Genomic DNA, 21231 nt, shown 5'->3' with positions numbered 1-21231 from the left:
GATGTGTAAAGTTCATCCTGGTGTTTGTTCACTGGAAGCTTCAAGTTTCCACGTCACACTGCGTCAGTTACATACTGGACCATGATTGGCTCCAGACTAGCTGTGATGTCATAAACAACAGAACGTAACTTATGTCAATTTACGTTCTCAATAAAGTTTTTTAAAAAACAAACTCAAGTAGGATATGACGTCAGGTACCGCGTCGCTTGCTTCGCACGTCACCGGTGCGACACGTGCGGCGCTCTTTCTACCCGGTAGCAGCTAGCAGCTCCCGACCGCGCGGCGACAGTTTCTCGGTAGTCCAGTGGAACCAGAACCCAGACGACGATGGCTGCAGCGGGGCCGCAGGGCAGGAAGAGGCTCCTGAAGGAGGAGGACATGACCAAGGTGGAGTTTGAGACCAGCGAGGAGGTGGATGTCACCCCCACCTTCGACACAATGGGCCTACGGGAGGACTTGCTCCGCGGGATCTACGCCTACGGTAGGCCGGGGATCTTCGCGGCCTCCAGGGGGAGAGTTAGCTCAGAATGCTAAAGTTAGCTGGCGTTTTTAAAAAATATTCTTAAATAAAGAAATTGATTAAACTACACAGTTTAATCACGTTTCACATGTGTAGAGGTGACTTTATATGTGTGTTAATATTATTCTTTGTTATTATTATTCCAATGTTCACCCGGACTCTGTTAGCATTAGCCGCTAACGCACCTCCAGCTGTTGACTGCGTAGGTTCCCGGCTGCTGTTGTTCACTGTCCGGCCTGTTAAAGTCGAAATGAAAAATGCAGTTTTAACACTTTTAAATCACTTCGCCGGTTACATTGTGCACTTATGTGACAATATGTGTCAAAAATATAAAAGAAATCCGTTTCTTTGTATCTGACATCAAAATCCGGTCATATTTTCTTCCTGTAAAGCAAAATATGACGTTTGCTTACGTAGACTTGAACCAACCAGTATAAACCAACAATATCGTGACGTCCACCCATCAATCAATCTTCAGCTGGTAGCAGCAGTGAGCTGTTTCACCCGGAAATACGTCACCACCAGACGTCATACTCTGGAAATGTTTCACCTGCTGCTGATCAGTTCAGAGGCAGTGAGGCACCTCCACTGGCTCTAAAACATGTTGAAATCAGACCCAGAGTGTTTATTGATGAACTGATCAATAATCTGTAACAAGCTGGAAATGATGTCAAATGTAATCCAGAGTTTGGCGTCTTCAGTCTGATTCTGAGTAAACATGAGAGATAAAAACCAAACGGATGATATTCATTAATCCCTCAAACAGGCTTTTATAATAATAATAATAATAATTATAATAATAATATATGATCATATAGAAGATGAACTTTCATTATTACAGCGATGCAAAACATTTGTAGGTAATTCACAATAAAATCTCAGTAATAAACGGATCAATCAAAGTGTTTATGTCAACAATAATAATAATAATTAGAAACTTTCAGCTTTCAGTCTGACGTGAAAACATCCTGCGATTCAGTTAACGTCACATTTCAATGAGCATCGATGTGCTTCAGACGTCATATCGTTACCTCCGTAACACGCCTCCGTGACACGCCACTGTAACGCGCCTCCGTAACACGCCTCTGTAACAAACCACTGTAACACGCCTCCGTGACACGCCTCCGCAACACGCCTCCGTAACACGCCACCGTGACACGCCTCCGTAACACGCCTCCATAACAAACCACTGTAACACGCCTCCGTAACACGCCTCCGTAACACGCCTCCGTAACACGCCTCCGTAACAAGCCACTGTAACACACCTCCGTGACACGCCTCCGTAACAAACCACTGTAACACGCCACCGTGACACGCCTCCGTAACACGCCTCCGTAACAAACTACCGTGACACGCCACCGTGACGCGCCTCCGTAACAGACGTGTTACTGATTTGCGTCGGGGTTCTCCATGGATCCAGCTGTTCTCTGATGTCACGTCCTGTGTTTTCTGTTTTCAGGTTTTGAGAAGCCGTCGGCGATCCAGCAGAGAGCCATCAAACAGATCATCAAAGGCCGAGACGTCATCGCCCAGTAAGAACCCTGACAACAGTTCTGTAACGTTCCACCATGTTCCTTCATGTTCCTTAATGTTCTCTGACAGCCGCTCTGTGATCTGCTCAGGTCTCAGTCTGGAACCGGAAAGACGGCCACGTTCTGTGTGTCGGTGCTACAGTGTCTGGACATCCAGGTTAGTGTCTGCAAACACGCCATCACAGGAATTGTTTAAGGAACTCAGGGACTGTTAAAAGAACGCAGGGACTGTTTAAGGAACGCAGGGACTGTTTAAGGAACGCAGGGACTGTTAAAAGAACGCAGGGACTGTTTAAGGAACGCAGGGACTGTTTAAAGAACGCAGGGACTGTTTAAGGAACTCAGGAACTGTTTAAAGAACGCAGGGACTGTTTAAAGAACGCAGGGACTGTTTAAGGAACGCAGGGACTGTTTAAAGAACGCAGGGACTGTTTAAGGAACTCAGGAACTGTTTAAAGAACGCAGGGACTGTTTAAAGAACGCAGGGACTGTTTAAGGAACGCAGGGACTGTTTAAAGAACGCAGGGACTGTTTAAGGAACTCAGGAACTGTTTAAAGAACGCAGGGACTGTTTAAAGAACGCAGGGACTGTTTAAGGAACGCAGGGACTGTTTAAGGAACTCAGGGACGGTCTAAAGGACTCAGGGACTGTTTAAGGAACTCAGGGACTGTTTAAAGAACGCAGGGACTGTTAAAAGAACGCAGGGACTGTTTAAGGAACGCAGGGACTGTTTAAGGAACGCAGGGACTGTTAAAAGAACGCAGGGACTGTTTAAGGAACGCAGGGACTGTTTAAAGAACGCAGGGACTGTTTAAGGAACTCAGGAACTGTTTAAAGAACGCAGGGACTGTTTAAAGAACGCAGGGACTGTTTAAGGAACGCAGGGACTGTTTAAAGAACGCAGGGACGGTTTAAAGGACGCAGGGACGGTTTAAAGGACGCAGGGACTGTTTAAAGGACTCAGGGACTGTTTAAGGAACGCAGGGACTGTTTAAAGGACTCAGGGACTGTTTAAAGGACTCAGGGACTGTTTAAGGGACTCAGGGACTGTTTAAGGGACTCAGGGACTGTTTAAAGGACTCAGGGACTGTTTAAGGGACTCAGGGACTGTTTAAAGGACTCAGGGACTGTTTAAAGGACTCAGGGACTGTTTAAGGGACTCAGGGACTGTTTAAAGGACTCAGGGACTGTTTAAAGGACTCAGGGACTGTTTAAAGGACTCAGGGACTGTTTAAGGGACTCAGGGACTGTTTAAAGGACTCAGGGACTGTTTAAAGGACTCAGGGACTGTTTAAAGGACTCAGGAACTGTTTAAAGGACTCAGGGACTGTTTAAAGGACTCAGGAACTGTTTAAAGACCTGGAGAACGTTCCCTGTGTGACTCAGACAGCAGCCTCCGTGTTAGCGTAGCCTCGGTCGTTGGGAGGTTGGAAGCACCTGTCTCTGACATCATGCTGTTACCTGTGTGCAGGTGAGGGAGACCCAGGCGCTGATCCTCGCTCCAACCAGAGAGCTGGCCGGACAGATCCAGAAGGTAACCCCGCCCACACCGTCAGGCCCGGCCAATCAGCAGTGAGTGTGGCGAGTCTGGTTTCTGATTGGTTCTCTGTTGTTCTCTAGGTGCTGCTGGCTCTGGGAGACTACATGAACGTTCAGTGTCACGCCTGCATCGGAGGAACCAACGTGGGCGAGGACATCAGGAAGCTGGACTACGGCCAGCACGTGGTGTCGGGAACGCCCGGGCGAGTGTTCGGTGAGTCACATGACACGTCACGAGTTTCCACCTGACAGGTGAGCGGCGGTTCTCCTCGGTGTGTTAGAACCGTGTTCACAGTCACAGACCATCTTCAATGAAACTTTATTGAACCGCATGAAAACAGAAAACACGTCAAATATAAAGAGAATAAAGTTTCACTAAACAACGAAACAAGTTTTTATTATAAAATAAATAATAAAACAAATCAAATGAATCAGAACATCAGGTCTCCTCAATCTCACCCGACGCTGCCGTACAACATACATGTGTGTACTGTGTGTGTGTGTGTGTGTGTGTGTGTGTGTGTGTGTGTGTGTGTGTGTACTGTGTGTGTGTGTGTGTGTGTGTGTGTGTGTGTGTGTGAGTGTGTGTACTGTGTGTGTGTGTGTACTGTGTGTGTGTGTGTGTTTGTGTGTACTGTGTGTGTGTGTGTACTGTGTGTGTGTGTGTGAGTGTGTGTACTGTGTGTGTGTGTGTACTGTGTGTGTGTGTGTGAGTGTGTGTACTGTGTGTGTGTGTGTACTGTGTGTGTGTGTGTGTTTGTGTGTACTGTGTGTGTGTGTACTGTGTGTGTGTGTGTGTGTGTGTGTGTGTTTGTGTGTACTGTGTGTGTGTGTGTGTTTGTGTGTACTGTGTGTGTGTGTGTGTGTGTACTGTGTGTGTGTGTGTGTGTGTGTACTGTGTGTGTGTGTGTGTGTACTGTGTGTGTGTGTGTGTGTACTGTGTGTGTGTGAGTGTGTGTACTGTGTGTGTGTGTGTGTACTGTGTGTGTGTGTGTGTGTGTACTGTGTGTGTGTGAGTGTGTTTGTGTGAGTGTGTGTGTGTGTACTGTGTGTGTGTGTACTGTGTGTGTGTGAGTGTGAGTGTGTGTGTGTGTACTGTGTGTGTGTGTACTGTGTGTGTGTGAGTGTGTGTGTGTGTACTGTGTGTGTGTGTACTGTGAGTGTGTGTGTGTGTACTGTGTGTGTGTGTGTGTGTGTACTGAGTATGTGTGTGCTGTGTGAGTGTGTGTGTGTGTGTGTGTGTACTGAGTATGTGTGTGTGAGTGTGAGTGTGTGTGTACTGTGTGTGTGTGTACTGTGTGTACTGTGTGTGTGTACTGAGTGTGTAAATGAGCGAGCGGCAGAAAAGTGATGTGATTGCGAGCGGAGCAGGAAAAGGTTAACAGGAAGTTGTCGGTGTGACGGTAGATGTTCAGGACAGGCTGCAGTCGTTACAGGAAGTCGTTGCAGCAGAACCAGAGATGGTTCTTCCTTTCATAACGACAAACGGATGACGAGCTTTCAGCTCCGTGATCGACTCCGCTGATCAAACTGATGAATTAACGTCTCTGCTCTGAGTGCTGATTGGTCGGCCTCTGATCGAGGCAGCCAATAGGAGGCTGATGTGTGATCGTGGTGTTTCTGCAGATATGATTCGTCGCAGGAGTCTGAGGACGAGGGCCATCAAGATGCTGGTTCTGGACGAAGCTGACGAGATGCTCAACAAAGGTGAGACTGAGCGTGTGCAAACATACAGCTGTGATGTCACAGCCAGCGTGGACAGAATACTGCGAACGGTGGCGCGTCTCCTCAGAGCTGTTTGAACTTCTGTCTGCAGGTTTCAAGGAGCAGATCTACGACGTGTACCGTTACCTGCCGCCGGCTACGCAGGTGGTTCTGATCAGCGCCACGCTGCCGCACGAGATCCTGGAGATGACCAACAAGTTCATGACCGACCCGATCCGCATCCTGGTGAAACGGTTAGTCCCCTAACATCCAGACAACGTCCAGACAACATCCAGAAAACGCTCAAAACATTCAGAAACACCCAGAAAACAAAGATTTATATTTATATTCTCTATTATAAAGTGACCCCCCGTCTGTCTCCATAGTGACGAGTTGACCCTGGAGGGCATCAAGCAGTTCTTTGTGGCGGTGGAGAGAGAGGAGTGGAAGTTTGACACTCTGTGTGATCTGTACGACACTCTGACCATCACACAGGCCGTCATCTTCTGCAACACCAAGAGAAAGGTCTGTTTACATACAACATACATGTAAATACCTACTGTTTACATACAACATACATGTAAATATACACTGTTTACATACAACATACATGTAAATACACTGTTTACATACAACATACATGTAAATATACACTGTTTACATACAACATAAATGTAAATATGCACTGTTTACATACAATATACATGTAAATACACTGTTTACATACAACATACATGTAAATACACTGTTTACATACAACATACATGTAAATATGCACTGTTTACATACAACATACATGTAAATATACTGTTTACATACAACATAAATGTAAATATGCACTGTTTACATACAATATACATGTAAATACACTGTTTACATACAACATACATGTAAATACACTGTTTACATACAACATACATGTAAATATGCACTGTTTACATACAATATACATGTAAATACACTGTTTACATACAACATACATGTAAATATGCACTGTTTACATACAATATACATGTAAATACACTGTTTACATACAACATACATGTAAATACACTGTTTACATACAACATACATGTAAATATACACTGTTTACATGAAACATACATGTAAATATGCACTGTTTACATACAACATACATGTAAATATACACTGTTTACGTACAACATAAATGTAAATATACACTGTTTACATACAACATACATGTAAATATGCACTGTTTACATACAACATAAATGTAAATATACACTGTTTACATACAACATACATGTAAATATACACTGTTTACATACAACATACATGTAAATATACACTGTTTACATACAACATACATGTAAATACGCACTGTTTACATACAACATACATGTAAATACGCACTGTTTACATACAACATACATGTAAATATACACTGTTTACATACAACATACATGTAAATATACACTGTTTACATACAACATACATGTAAATACGCACTGTTTACATACAACATACATGTAAATATACTGTTTACATACAACATACATGTAAATATACACTGTTTACATACAACATACATGTAAATATACTGTTTACATACAACATACATGTAAATATACACTGTTTACATACAACATACATGTAAATACGCACTGTTTACATACAACATACATGTAAATACACTGTTTACATACAACATACATGTAAATATACACTGTTTACATACAACATACATGTAAATACACTGTTTACATACAACATACATGTAAATATACACTGTTTACATACAACATACATGTAAATATACACTGTTTACATACAACATACATGTAAATATACACTGTTTACATACAACATACATGTAAATACGCACTGTTTACATACAACATACATGTAAATACACTGTTTACATACAACATACATGTAAATATACACTGTTTACATACAACATACATGTAAATACACTGTTTACATACAACATACATGTAAATATACACTGTTTACATACAACATACATGTAAATATACACTGTTTACATACAACATACATGTAAATATACACTGTTTACATACAACATACATGTAAATATACACTGTTTACATACAACATACATGTAAATATGCACTGTTTACATACAATATACATGTAAATACACTGTTTACATACAACATACATGTAAATACACTGTTTACATACAACATACATGTAAATATGCACTGTTTACATACAACATACATGTAAATATACTGTTTACATACAACATAAATGTAAATATGCACTGTTTACATACATGTAAATACACTGTTTACATACAACATACATGTAAATACACTGTTTACATACAACATACATGTAAATACACTGTTTACATACAACATACATGTAAATACACTGTTTACATACAACATACATGTAAATATACACTGTTTACATACAACATACATGTAAATATACACTGTTTACATACAACATACATGTAAATATGCACTGTTTACATACAACATACATGTAAATATACACTGTTTACATACAACATACATGTAAATATACACTGTTTACATACAACATACATGTAAATATGCACTGTTTACATACAATATACATGTAAATACACTGTTTACATACAACATACATGTAAATACACTGTTTACATACAACATACATGTAAATATGCACTGTTTACATACAACATACATGTAAATATACTGTTTACATACAACATAAATGTAAATATGCACTGTTTACATACAACATACATGTAAATACACTGTTTACATACAACATACATGTAAATACACTGTTTACATACAACATACATGTAAATATGCACTGTTTACATACAATATACATGTAAATACACTGTTTACATACAACATACATGTAAATATGCACTGTTTACATACAATATACATGTAAATACACTGTTTACATACAACATACATGTAAATACACTGTTTACATACAACATACATGTAAATATACACTGTTTACATGAAACATACATGTAAATATGCACTGTTTACATACAACATACATGTAAATATACACTGTTTACGTACAACATAAATGTAAATATACACTGTTTACATACAACATACATGTAAATATACTGTTTACATACAACATACATGTAAATATACACTGTTTACATACAACATACATGTAAATATACACTGTTTACATACAACATACATGTAAATACACTGTTTACATACAACATACATGTAAATATACACTGTTTACATACAACATACATGTAAATATACACTGTTTACATACAACATACATGTAAATATACACTGTTTACATGGGTAGTTGAGTCTTTCTGTGTGTTGCAGCAGAGCCTTCTGGGTAGTTGAGTCTTTCTGTGTGTTGCAGCAGAGCCTTCTGGGTAGTTGAGTCTTTCTGTGTGTTGCAGCAGAGCCTTCTGGGTAGTTGAGTCTTTCTGTGTGTTGCAGGTGGACTGGCTGACAGAGAAGATGAGGGAGGCCAACTTCACCGTGTCATCGATGCACGGAGACATGCCCCAGAAGGAGAGAGAGTCCATCATGAAGGAGTTCAGATCTGGAGCCAGGTAAGACATGTGACATCATCATGTGACATCATCATATGACATCATCATGCGACATCATAGCGTGACGTCACGTTCTTTCTCTCGTCAGTCGGGTGCTGATCTCGACGGATGTTTGGGCTCGAGGTTTGGACGTTCCTCAAGTTTCTCTCATCATCAACTACGACCTGCCGAACAACAGAGAGCTCTACATCCACAGGTACGCAGCACAGCTCCCCGTATCACTGCACACAAAGTAGTCCCGTCAACTACAGCTCCCCGTATCACTGCACACAAAGTAGTCCCGTCAACTTTTACACACACACAAACATATATATATATATATATATATATATATATATAAATATAAATATAAGTGTGTATGAGAAAGGGTTAATCAATGAGTAGATGAGCGTTAAACGGTTTTTAGGCTCGACGTGGAGGCGAAGAACCTCCGTAAAGTGCTGGTATAAAACTGGCGTACGGCGTCTTTAAGTGGAGCAGCAGAGATATATGATCCGTATATTAACTGATCATCGTATTGATCTCATCCTCCTCTTCCTCATTTCAAGCTCTTCACTCGGTTTCTTTCTTTTCTTCGTCTCATGCTTCAAAACTTCGTAACCTGTCAGCTCCGACAGCTGTGCTCTTTAGCGTTGCCATGGTTACAGGTCGGGTGGCGGATGGATTTAGAAGGTGATTAAACTACATGAACATTAAACCTGCCGTCCAATCAGAGGAGAGTATTCACCCAGAACGCTGTATAATTATAAATATAAACAAGTTTAAATTTGGACACAAAAAACAAAAAAAGTTTGAAATGATGAACGAATGAATCTGTGTTGACGTCTGTGACTTCTGACCTGTTCCAGGATTGGTCGGTCTGGTCGCTATGGACGCAAGGGTGTGGCCATCAACTTTGTGAAGAACGATGACATCAGAATCCTGCGAGACATCGAGCAGTATTACTCCACCCAGATCGACGAGATGCCCATGAACGGTACGAAGCTAGCGTAGCATAGCAGCTCGGCTGATGATGTCACTGAGGTCATGTGACAGTTTCTTTAATTAATCGATCGTTTCTGTTTCTCTGCAGTGGCTGATCTGATCTGATGACATCACACCGGAGCCCCACCCTCTTTACTTCCTGTTATTTCCTGTTTTGTTTTGTTGGGTTTTTTAAATAGTTTTAGGGTTTCTTAAGTTGTTCCGACTGTAAAAGTCCAGAGTTTTTGTAAATAAAGTTTTTGGTTCCTCAGTTTTCTTTAGTTTCTCTGAACTCTTTAAAGCTGAAACGACCCGAGAAAGAGACCCTGAAAATACATTTTTATACTTAACAACCAATCATCATCCAGACACTGACCCTAACGACCAATCATCATCCAGACACTGACCCTAAAGACCAATCATCATCATCCAGGCACTGACCCTAACGACCAATCATCATCATCCAGGCACTGACCCTAACGACCAATCATCATTCAGACACTGACCCTAACGACCAATCATCATCATCCAGACACTGACCCTAACGACCAATTATCATCATCCAGGCACTGACCCTAACGACCAATCATCATCATCCAGGCACTGACCCTAACGACCAATCATCATTCAGACACTGACCCTAACGACCAATCATCATCATCCAGACACTGATCCTAACGACCAATCATCATCATCCAGGCACTGACCCTAACGACCAATCATCATCATCCAGACACTGACCCTAACGACTAATCATCATCCAGGCACTGACCCTAACAACCAATCATCATCATCCAGACACTGTGACCCTAACGACCAATCATCATCATCCAGACACTGTGACCCTAACGACCAATCATCATCATCCAGACACTGACCCTAACGACTAATCATCATCCAGACACTGTGACCCTAACAACCAATCATCATCCAGACACTGACCCTAACAACCAATCATCATTCAGACACTGACCCTAACAACCAATCATCATCATCCAGACACTGACCCTAACGACCAATCATCATTCAGACACTGACCCTAACGACTAATCATCATCCAGACACTGTGACCCTAACAACCAATCATCATTCAGACACTGACCCTAACAACCAATCATCATTCAGACACTGACCCTAACAACCAATCATCATCCAGACACTGACCCTAACGACCAATCATCATCCAGACACTGTGACCCTAACAACCAATCATCATCCAGACACTGACCCTAACGACCAATCATCATCCAGACACTGTGACCCTAACAACCAATCATCATCCAGACACTGACCCTAACGACCAGTCATCATCCAGACACTGACCCTAACGACCAATAATCATCCAGACACTGTGACCCTAACGACCAATCATCATCATCCAGACACTGTGACCCTAACGACCAATCATCATTCAGACACTGTGACCCTAACGACCAATCATCATCCAGACACTGACCCTAACGACCAATCATCATCCAGACACTGACCCTAACAACCAATCATCATCCAGACACTGACCCTAACGACCAATCATCATCCAGACACTGTGACCCTAACGACCAATCATCATCATCCAGACACTGTGACCCTAACGACCAATCATCATCATCCAGACACTGACCCTAACAACCAATCATCATCATCCAGACACTGTGACCCTAACAACCAATCATCATCCAGACACTGTGACCCTTACGACCAATCATCATCCAGACACTGTGACCCTAACAACCAATCATCATCATCCAGACACTGTGACCCTAACGACCAATCATCATCCAGACACTGACCCTTACGACCAATCATCATCCAGACACTGTGACCCTAACGACCAATCATCATCCAGACACTGACCCTAACGACCAATCATCATCCAGACACTGACCCTAACAACCAATCATCATCCAGACACTGACCCTAACGACCAATCATCATCCAGACACTGTGACCCTAACGACCAATCATCATCATCCAGACACTGACCCTAACGACCAATCATCATCCAGACACTGACCCTAACGACCAATCATCATCATCCAGACACTGACCCTAACGACCAATCATCATCCAGACACTGTGACCCTAACGACCAATCATCATCCAGACACTGTGACCCTAACAACCAATCATCATCCAGACACTGACCCTAACGACCAGTCATCATCCAGACACTGACCCTAACGACCAATCATCATCCAGACACTGTGACCCTAACGACCAATCATCATCCAGACACTGTGACCCTAACGACCAATCATCATCCAGACACTGACCCTAACGACCAATCATCATCCAGACACTGACCCTAACGACCAATCATCATCCAGACACTGTGACCCTAACGACCAATCATCATCCAGACACTGTGACCCTAACAACCAATCATCATCCAGACACTGACCCTAACGACCAATCATCATCCAGACACTGACCCTAACGACCAATCATTGATCCTTTTTTTGATTTATTATTTAACTTTGATAGGAAACAGTTGACAGCATCACTGATCGTATCTATTATATTTATTATATTTATTATTATTATCTAATTTAAAGATTTATTCATGATTCGTTTAATATTCGAGCTGCTGGAAAAGAAAACTAGTGAATGAAATCGTTCACTTAGTTTACGTCACACATCAGCAGAAAACACTTTTTTCCAATTTTTCTAATTATTTGCACCAAAAATGCTGTAAAATGACGTAAAGATTAACGTTAAATTCCTGTAAACTTCATTGAAAGATTATTAGGAAATTGTAGTAAATGCAGTTAAATTAAGTCAAACTCTGATGATCAATCACCGTTTATTGATGATCGACGATTTATTGATGGACGAGTTTGTTCTGATCTCAATGTAGAACTGAGATCACGTCTGCTGGTGCTATATGAATATATAAATATAATTTATATATATATATATAAATTATATTTACATATTTATATATATATATATATAAATTATATTTATATATTTATATATATATATATAATTTTTATATATATATCTATATATATATATATATAAATTATATATATATAAATATATAAATTATATTTATATATATATATATAAATATAATTTATATATATATATATATATATATAAATTATATTTATATATATATCTATATATATATATATTACAAATTAAATGTTTATATATGTGTGTGTATAAATAAATTATAAATTATATTTGTTTATATATTTGATGCAGACACTGAGTCTCAATATAAAAAGGATATAAAGTAAATTCAAACTAAATAAACCAAATTTATATTTGTGACAAATTATTGAAATAGTTTAAAATTTTTAAAATTCCAAAAATGTCAAATTTATTTTTATTATTTAATTAATTTTTCTGTTGAAGGAAATAATCGATGAACTTTATTTAAATTTAACTTAATAAACTTTAATATTTGAAAATGTTTGAAAGAATCAATGACGAGAAAACGTTTTGTCATTTAAATCAGATTTTATTGATATTTTTAACACAAATGTTGAAATCAAAAAACAAAATAAAAAACAGTGAAAACAAAGTTTTTCTAACAACAAACAAACGTTTTGGTTGTAAAATATTAATTTAATCTGCAGGATTAAAACCACGAAACATGCTGATAAACACGTGAAGAAGAAGAGAGGAAGTCACCGGTCACTGATATCTGATTAATACGAGAAATTAATATTTAATCCACCCGCAGTCTGATCATCATCATCATCATCATCAGCATCATCATCATCATCATCATCATCATCATCGTCACCTTCATCATCATCACCTTCATCATTAGAGCAGCTTCGTGTTTTTTTCTTTTTTAAATGTTTAAATTTGATTTTATAAAAATATTCAGTTTCATTTGTTTGCTGCTGATTCTGACGTCATGAAGAAGAAACGTACACGTCAGTGTTTAGCAGAAACAGGAAATGATGTCATCTGTGACATCACTCAGGCTGAATCCAAACGTCCGGATTGATGATCCGTAATCCTGAAGCGATATCAGCTGTAAAGTGAATTATTATCTTGATGACTCATCACGTAACGGACAGAATGACGTCGCTACGGTTACCGTCTGTCAGAGGATTAACGACGCAGCTGCTCGTCAGAACCGTGAAGAAGAAAAACACTGAAACGAGTTTCAGGGTTAATTTATCGTCTCGCCGTCTGGCGTCCTCCGGCAGAGGGACGTTTGGATTCAGTCTTAGTCTTCCTGTCTTGCTCTCTAACCGTCTCCATGGAAACAAACTGCTACTGACATCATCACAGATCTTAGCCAATCAGAATGTAAGCTATGTGTGAAAGGCAGGGTCATGTGGACTGTGAGCCAATAGAATATCAGTTAGTCAGAGAGGGGCGGGGCTTTTTACATCTGCTCTGATTGGTCAGTTTGACATATAAAAAGACAGACAACAAACCACCCAATCAGAGGAGGGGGAGGAGCAGAGGATCATGGGAAGGTTCCTACAGGTTCCGTGTGATAAACCAGATCTCGTTGCGGCGGCGGGGAACGCCGGGGTTCTCGTACACGGCGACCATGAAGGTGTCCGTCCGCACGTCGTCTCGGACGCCCAGAATCTCCTGCAGCTGGTGCACCTGACGCAACACCGTCTCCTCATTGGTCGTCCCAAAGAAGGCCCTGACAACCAATCAGAGAGCAGAAACACATCAACACACAGAGACGACAGCCAATCAGAGAGCAGAAACACGTCAACACACACAGAGATGACAGCCAATCAGAGAGCAGAAACACATCAACACACAGACGACAGCCAATCAGAGAGCAGAAACACATCAACACACAGAGACGACAGCCAATCAGAGAGCAGAAACACGTCAACACACAGACGACAGCCAATCAGAGAGCAGAAACACGTCAACACACAGAGACGACAGCCAATCAGAGAGCAGAATGTTCTCCAACAGACTTTTTCTGATAGGTTGTTTACCTCTAGAAGGCGGGTCTTATCTGACTTTAACCTGAACTGGAGAGTCTTGTATTGATTATTAACATGATTATTATTAATGTGATTTTTCTGGATTAATCAATATTTCGTTCTCAAACATCTTCAGTTTATTTTCATAAAAACTATAATAAAATAAAAATGATTCAACATTAACGAGCTGAGAACTTCTAATCGATTAATTGACTAATCAATGCAGCTCTTAAAAGAACGAGACTTTTTCTGTCATTCTGATAAATAATCAATAATTTGAAGCTGCTTTCAGGGACAGTCGGGACTCTGCAGCTTCTCACAACATGTAAACAAGTCAAACGGATTATTGATTATTATTATTGATTATTGATATTAGAGCTGAAACTAACCACCATTTTCATTATTGATTAATCTGTCTGATCAATAGTCCAAACAAACATTCAGTTTACAGAAGCTTCAGATCTCTTAAAAACGATTATTAATTATTAATCGACTGATCAATGAGTCGCTGCAGCCGTCTGATGCTCGTGGTCGCTCATGTTGAGGACCGTCTCACCTGGCGATGACTCTGATTGGCTCTCGGTGGACGATGGCGATGTCGGGGTCGGTCGGTGTGGGCGGGTCCGACTGGAATTCGGCGGGCAGGAAAAACGCCGTCAGCACGTCTTTCCCGAACGTGTTTCCGTCCTCCATCATGTGCACGCTGCTGACCACCGGCACCGTCATGCCCAGGTACCGCCCTGTCACATGACCATCACACGACCATCACATGACCATCACACGACCATCACACGACCATCACATGACCGTCACACGACCGTCACACGACCATCACACGACCGTCACATGACCGTCACACGACCGTCACACGACCGTCACACGACCGTCACACGACCGTCACATGACCGTCACACGACCGTCACACGACCGTCACATGACCGTCACATGACCGTCACATGACACAGCTAACATGCGACTGTACAACCTGAGAGAACATTCAGGTAACGTTCAGCTCAGTCTGGACCAATCAGTGATCAGATTCAGAGTTTAATGTTCGTTACACTAATATTAGAAATGTATTTGTGTCTGCGATCAATAACAGATATGATTAGTATAATAGAACAATATAAACAGTCTCACTTCCTGTTGACGAGCTTCAGGTTTAACGAGCTCATTAAGATTCATTTTGTTCAATTTATGATTATTTCAAAAAAATCTGAATGTTATTTGTGGAAGAATTCTATAAATATAAATATATATTCTATATATAGAGAGAGAGAGAATATATATATATATATATAAATATAAATATATAAATATATAAATATAAAAATATATATTCTATATATATATAGAGAGAGAGAATATATATATATATATATATATATATATATATATAAATATATATTCTATATATAGAGAGAGAGAATATATATATATATATATATATATATATATATTTATATATTTATATATATATATAAATATATAAATATATATTCTATATATATAGAGAGAGAATATATATATATATATAAATATAAATATATAAATATATAAATATATATTCTATATATATAGAGAGAGAATATATATATATATATATATATAATATAAATATAAATATATAAATATATATTCTATATATATATAGAGAGAGAATATATATATATATATATATATATATATATATATATATATATATATATAAATCTATTGATCTGAATTAGTTTGTAAGTGTAATTATTAATTCCTGTTTTATTGTACAGTCAGTTATTGATTAATTAAATGTTTCGTGACACCTGTCGTCCTCCGTGGACGGGTGTGTGGCGAGGGGGGCGGAGCCTCACCTGCAGAGTTCTCTTTGCAGATGAAGCGCATCAGTTTCATGAAAGCCCAGGAAATGCTCTGCTCGTACAAATCCTCCGCTCGCGTCACGCACGCCCACTTTCCTGCTGGATACGCCCGCTCCTCGTACACGACCTCGCCCATCTGCACACACACACACACACACATCAGTAACACACACACACACACACACACACACACACACACACACACACACACACACACACACACACACACACACATATACATACATATATATATATATATATGTATGTATATGTGTGTTATGTGTTTATATACACATATATGTTGGAAAGTTTATTTCCCTTTTAAATGGAGCCGTATTTGTGAGAGACCAGCATCGGTGGTATATATACACACATACATATATACATATATATATGTATGTGTGTATATATACACATACATATATATATGTGTATATATATATATATGTATGTGTATATATATGTATACATACATATATATACACATACATATATACATATATATATGTATGTGTATATATATACACATACATATATATATATATGTATATATATATGTATGTATACATATATATACACACACACACACACATATATATATGTATATGTATATATGTGTATATACATACATATATATATATATATATATATATATATATATATATATATATATATATATATATATATGTGTGTGTGTGTGTGTGTGTGTGTGTGTATGTATGTATATGTATGTATATATATATATATATATATATATATATATATACATATATATATACATATATGTATATATATATATGTGGATGGACACTGTATGACTAATCAATAATCAAAGTTAAAAACATCTGGACTGTAGTTTAATGTTTCATCCTGATTGATGACATCATCATGTGGTTCTATCTGAGCATGCTCAGTTCCAACCAACTTAACGATGAATCAAACCTGCTGAGGATAAAACCACTGATGTGTATATTTATGAATGTAAATATAATTATTATACCGTTAACGCGGTTTTACCTTCTCATGGCGGGACACGGGGGCGAAGGGGAGCGGCTCTCTCTGCTGGCTGTTACGTGTCATTTCCTGTATGGGTCCGGTCATTTCTGTAACACACAGGAGGCTGTCAGACTCCGCCCCCTGACACCTGCTGACCCCGCCCCCTCACCTGGAGGAACTGACACCTGGTGGCCCCGCCCCCTCACCTGGAGGAACTGACACCTGGTGGCCCCGCCCCACTTCCTGCCAGTATGCCAGCAGTCTGTCTGAGTTCTCTTCATCCATTGGCTCGGGGTTGTCGGTGATGTCATCATCCAGCTGCTCGTCGTCCAATCCGTCAAGGTCTTCGAGAGAGATGAGAGCCATCGCTGCTGCTGGAGGACACGACCTTTGACCTCTGACCTCTGAGCTGGGAGGAGACGGTTATTTATTATTCCTGTAAGACAAGAAGAACACACACACACACACACACACACACACACACACACACACACACACACGCGCGCACGCACGCACGCACGCACACACACACACACACACACACACGCACGCACGCACGCACGCACACACACGCACGCACACACACACACACACACACACGTTAACAATCAACATACATGATCAAAGGTCAGATCATGTTTTATTAAACATGTTATACTGACGTCACCACATCAGGGATGAATATTATTTATTGATTATTATGTCACGTTGTCAGTTCCTGTTTGATCAGTCGAACCGTTTAGTCGATCACAAAATGAATCGATCAATAATCATTTTAGTCTTTTAAGGGAAAATCTGAGTATTTGCAGGTTTCAGATCCTCAGATGTTGATCTGAGTTTATTGATCCACTAGAAGCAGACGAAACTATTAACTGAGGAAATACTGATCGACCAATCAATAATGAAAGTGATGCTTTACAGATGTCTGTCTTCAATGATCGATCTGTCCTCTGATAGATCATCTGATCAGCTGTTTGATTGACAGCTCCCTGCAGGGCGACTTTTAATTTGAAAATCCGTCAGACATCCTGTATTGATGACCCTGATCAGATCCTGATCAGTCCGCTGCGGGTAAATGAAAATCAAATATAAAGATCCGGATCGGGTCTCCTTGAGTCCGAACTGATCCAAATCTGTAAGACCCGGGTGCTCCTGTAGATCGGGTCGGTCCGGGTGCTGGTTCCGGGCCGCGGATGGAAACTAGGTCACTATGGGACCGGATTCAGACAGCCCGCTACAGCTCGGCTCGGTTCCAACAGCTGGACTCCCCGGACCGGACCGGACCCGACCGGACCCGGAGCGACAGAACGAGACTACGTTAGTTAGCGTTAGCATGTTAGCATTGTTAGCATGTTCGCCTGGCAGGACAGAACCGGTCCGGGTCTGGTTGGACCGGGTAGCTTGCAGGTAGCTCAGCTGTGGGTCTTACCTGGTCCGGGTCTTGGTCTTAGCGGGTACGGGTCGCACCTGTCCGTCAGGTTAGTTCGCAGCCTGAGCGCGAGACGACAACTCTTCTTCCTCTCGACTTCCGCTAACCTGCGCGCTCCCAACACTTCAAAATAAAAGCTTAGAGCGCTGCACCGGCGGAGAAATACAAAATAAAAGCCTTTTTAGAACCAGAGACCGTCACAGTCGACTGGTGGAGTCCAAACTCCTGATGAGCATCAACAACTCTTCTTCTACGGTCCTCAGTAATCTCCTTTGTTTGAGCCACGACACACTTCCACAAGAAGACTTATTATATTAAATATATATTAAAGATATATATTATATATATATTAAAGATATATATTAAATATATATTAAAGATATATATTATATATATATTAAAGATATATATTAAATATATATTAAAGATATATATTATATATATATATTTAAGATATATTATATATATATTAAAGACCAGATTTCTCTCCTGTCAATAAGGCCTCCCAGACTCACACTGGATCATCTCATTGATCGAAACAACTGACTCTAATTTCCCCTTCAAATAAATTCATCATCCCAGAAGTTCACACACAAATATGTAACATTGATCATTTTCCTTAATCAATAAATTAATACGTGTCAGGTTTTAGTCTCATTTGTTTTATCTTTATCTTTGATCTAGATGATTTAGATTGATAGATAGATAGATAGATAGATTGATAGATTGATTGATTGATTGATTGATTGATTGATTGATTGATAGATAGATAGATAGATAGATAGATAGATAGATAGATAGATAGATAGATAGATAGATAGATAGATAGATTGATTGATTGATTGATTGATTGATTGATTGATAGATTGATAGATAGATAGATAGTCGCAGCAGTGTAACTTCATTGATTACGTAAATGTGGGACTCTCCAGCAGCACCGGTCCGGTTCTGATTCCAGAGAAGACTGGAAACAGACCGACGTTTCCACACGACTGCGTCCTCATCAGAGTCAGACTGGACAGAAATAAAACTGAATATGAAACAAAGTTCTTGTGATTATATTATTGATTATAGATCATAAACTCTGTTGGAAGCCACATATAGAATATAAGAGCTTTAGAATAATAAATAAAGCTTATTCATGCGGTCCTGCACGTTAACAGTTTTAGATAATATGAATTTAAAAACACTGGAATCAAGAGAAGGAAATTATAATTATAATTAATTAATATATTATATATTTATAAGAGGATTGTGTCTCTTTGAAACATGTAAAGAACAAATGTTTCAGTTTTGGGAGTCGAGCTGAAAGACGACGTAAAATGATTAAAATGTAAAAGAATTAGGATTAAAATTCACTGTAAACTTTCTGTTTTCTTTCTTTTGTACTGCTGATATTCTGGGTTATTTTATAGATTATACTGGTTTTATTGGTTTTATTGGTTTTATTGTGTGAAATGGATTAATGTAAACACAAATTGTTGTTTTGTTCGTTATAATGTCTGAAATAAACGATTCATTGATTAGTTCACTCAGATCACAGATTATTGTTTTATCTTTTAATGATGGACCTGCTACATCCTTCAACCGTCAATAACTATTGATATGCTGATTTTGGTTATTAAGTTAATTATTAATTAGAGTTCTAAATTGATGGCTTAGTAAATACTATTGATTAGCTATCTTTATCCCTGACCAGGGGGGTGCTGTGTTATTATTAATTATTATTAATAATTTCTATTGATTTTAATCATTAATAATTTATCCAAACGTTACTTCATAAGAGTTTACAGTCCGATGGGGTCTGGAATCACTCAGTTTGATATATTTGTCTCTAATCTGGAGGAAATGTGAAGCTGGGAGTTTATCCTTCAGTGATACTGGTGATACTGGTGATACTGGTGACTTTATTTTTATTTTATTTAGGTGTGATTATGGCAGACAGAGGTTTCAGACAAATTAAATGTTTTCCTTATTTGATACCAAACTCTTAAAGAACTTGTAACCATAAAGTCATTAACTGTAATAGTTGTTGTTGAGATGCTGGTTTTACCTGGATATGCGTCAGTCAGGCAGGTTGAGGCTTATAAAACAACTCCTGAATATTTAATTTCATCTGTAGCAATATGAACGGACAAGTTTTCAAGAAACTTTGGGCTCAAGTTTCCTTTAAGAAGCATGAATTCACTCTCAGTTAACAGTGCAACCAGAACATG

General features: G+C 39.4%; 2 protein-coding genes across 3 annotated transcripts; one reads left to right on the top strand and one right to left on the bottom strand.

Annotated features, from left to right (window-relative positions):
- The first annotated feature begins 205 nt into the window (after positions 1–205).
- Positions 206–10077, top strand: eif4a3 (eukaryotic translation initiation factor 4A3). Its single transcript, XM_067585859.1, has 12 exons — positions 206–481; positions 1980–2052; positions 2143–2209; positions 3525–3587; positions 3674–3806; positions 5219–5299; positions 5409–5550; positions 5683–5821; positions 8728–8843; positions 8932–9039; positions 9692–9819; positions 9916–10077. The coding sequence occupies exons 1-12, from the start codon at positions 328–330 to the stop codon at positions 9930–9932; spliced, it is 1221 nt and encodes a 406-aa protein (XP_067441960.1). The 5' UTR covers positions 206–327; the 3' UTR covers positions 9933–10077.
- Positions 10078–13257: 3180 nt separating this feature from the next.
- On the bottom strand, positions 13258–19165 carry soul4 (heme-binding protein soul4). 2 transcript variants are annotated; one of them, XM_067585854.1, is made up of 6 exons: positions 19016–19165; positions 17793–18022; positions 17608–17693; positions 16585–16726; positions 15291–15474; positions 13258–14436 (listed from the first exon to the last, which is right to left on the bottom strand). In XM_067585854.1, exons 2-6 carry the CDS (start codon positions 17950–17952, stop codon positions 14262–14264), a joined length of 747 nt encoding a protein of 248 aa, XP_067441955.1. In that variant the 5' UTR covers positions 17953–18022; positions 19016–19165; the 3' UTR covers positions 13258–14261. The 2 variants fall into 2 exon arrangements, with proteins under 2 accessions (XP_067441955.1, XP_067441956.1); XM_067585855.1 differs by having other exon boundaries at positions 17793–17995; positions 19016–19148.
- Positions 19166–21231: the final 2066 nt, after the last annotated feature.

Source organism: Thunnus thynnus, chromosome 3 (genome assembly GCF_963924715.1).
Source record: "Thunnus thynnus chromosome 3, fThuThy2.1, whole genome shotgun sequence".
NCBI lineage: Eukaryota > Metazoa > Chordata > Actinopteri > Scombriformes > Scombridae > Thunnus > Thunnus thynnus.
Note: the sequence above shows the minus strand (reverse complement) of the source record. Positions and strands in the feature narration are given on the sequence as shown.

Bases quoted from the DNA above. Each gene is read 5' to 3' on its own strand.
- eif4a3 (XM_067585859.1), top strand. From the start codon at position 328: ATGGCTGCAGCGGGGCCGCAGGGCAGGAAGAGGCTCCTGAAGGAGGAG. The intron at 482-1,979 runs GTAGGCCGGGGA...TTCTGTTTTCAG, and splicing joins CCGCGGGATCTACGCCTACG to GTTTTGAGAAGCCGTCGGCG. The intron at 2,210-3,524 runs GTTAGTGTCTGC...ACCTGTGTGCAG, and splicing joins TACAGTGTCTGGACATCCAG to GTGAGGGAGACCCAGGCGCT.
- soul4 (XM_067585854.1), bottom strand. From the start codon at position 17,952: ATGGCTCTCATCTCTCTCGAAGACCTTGACGGATTGGACGACGAGCAG. The intron at 16,727-17,607 runs GTAAAACCGCGT...GTGTGTGTGCAG, and splicing joins CCGTGTCCCGCCATGAGAAG to ATGGGCGAGGTCGTGTACGA. The intron at 14,437-15,290 runs GTGAGACGGTCC...ATTGGTTGTCAG, and splicing joins CCAATCAGAGTCATCGCCAG to GGCCTTCTTTGGGACGACCA.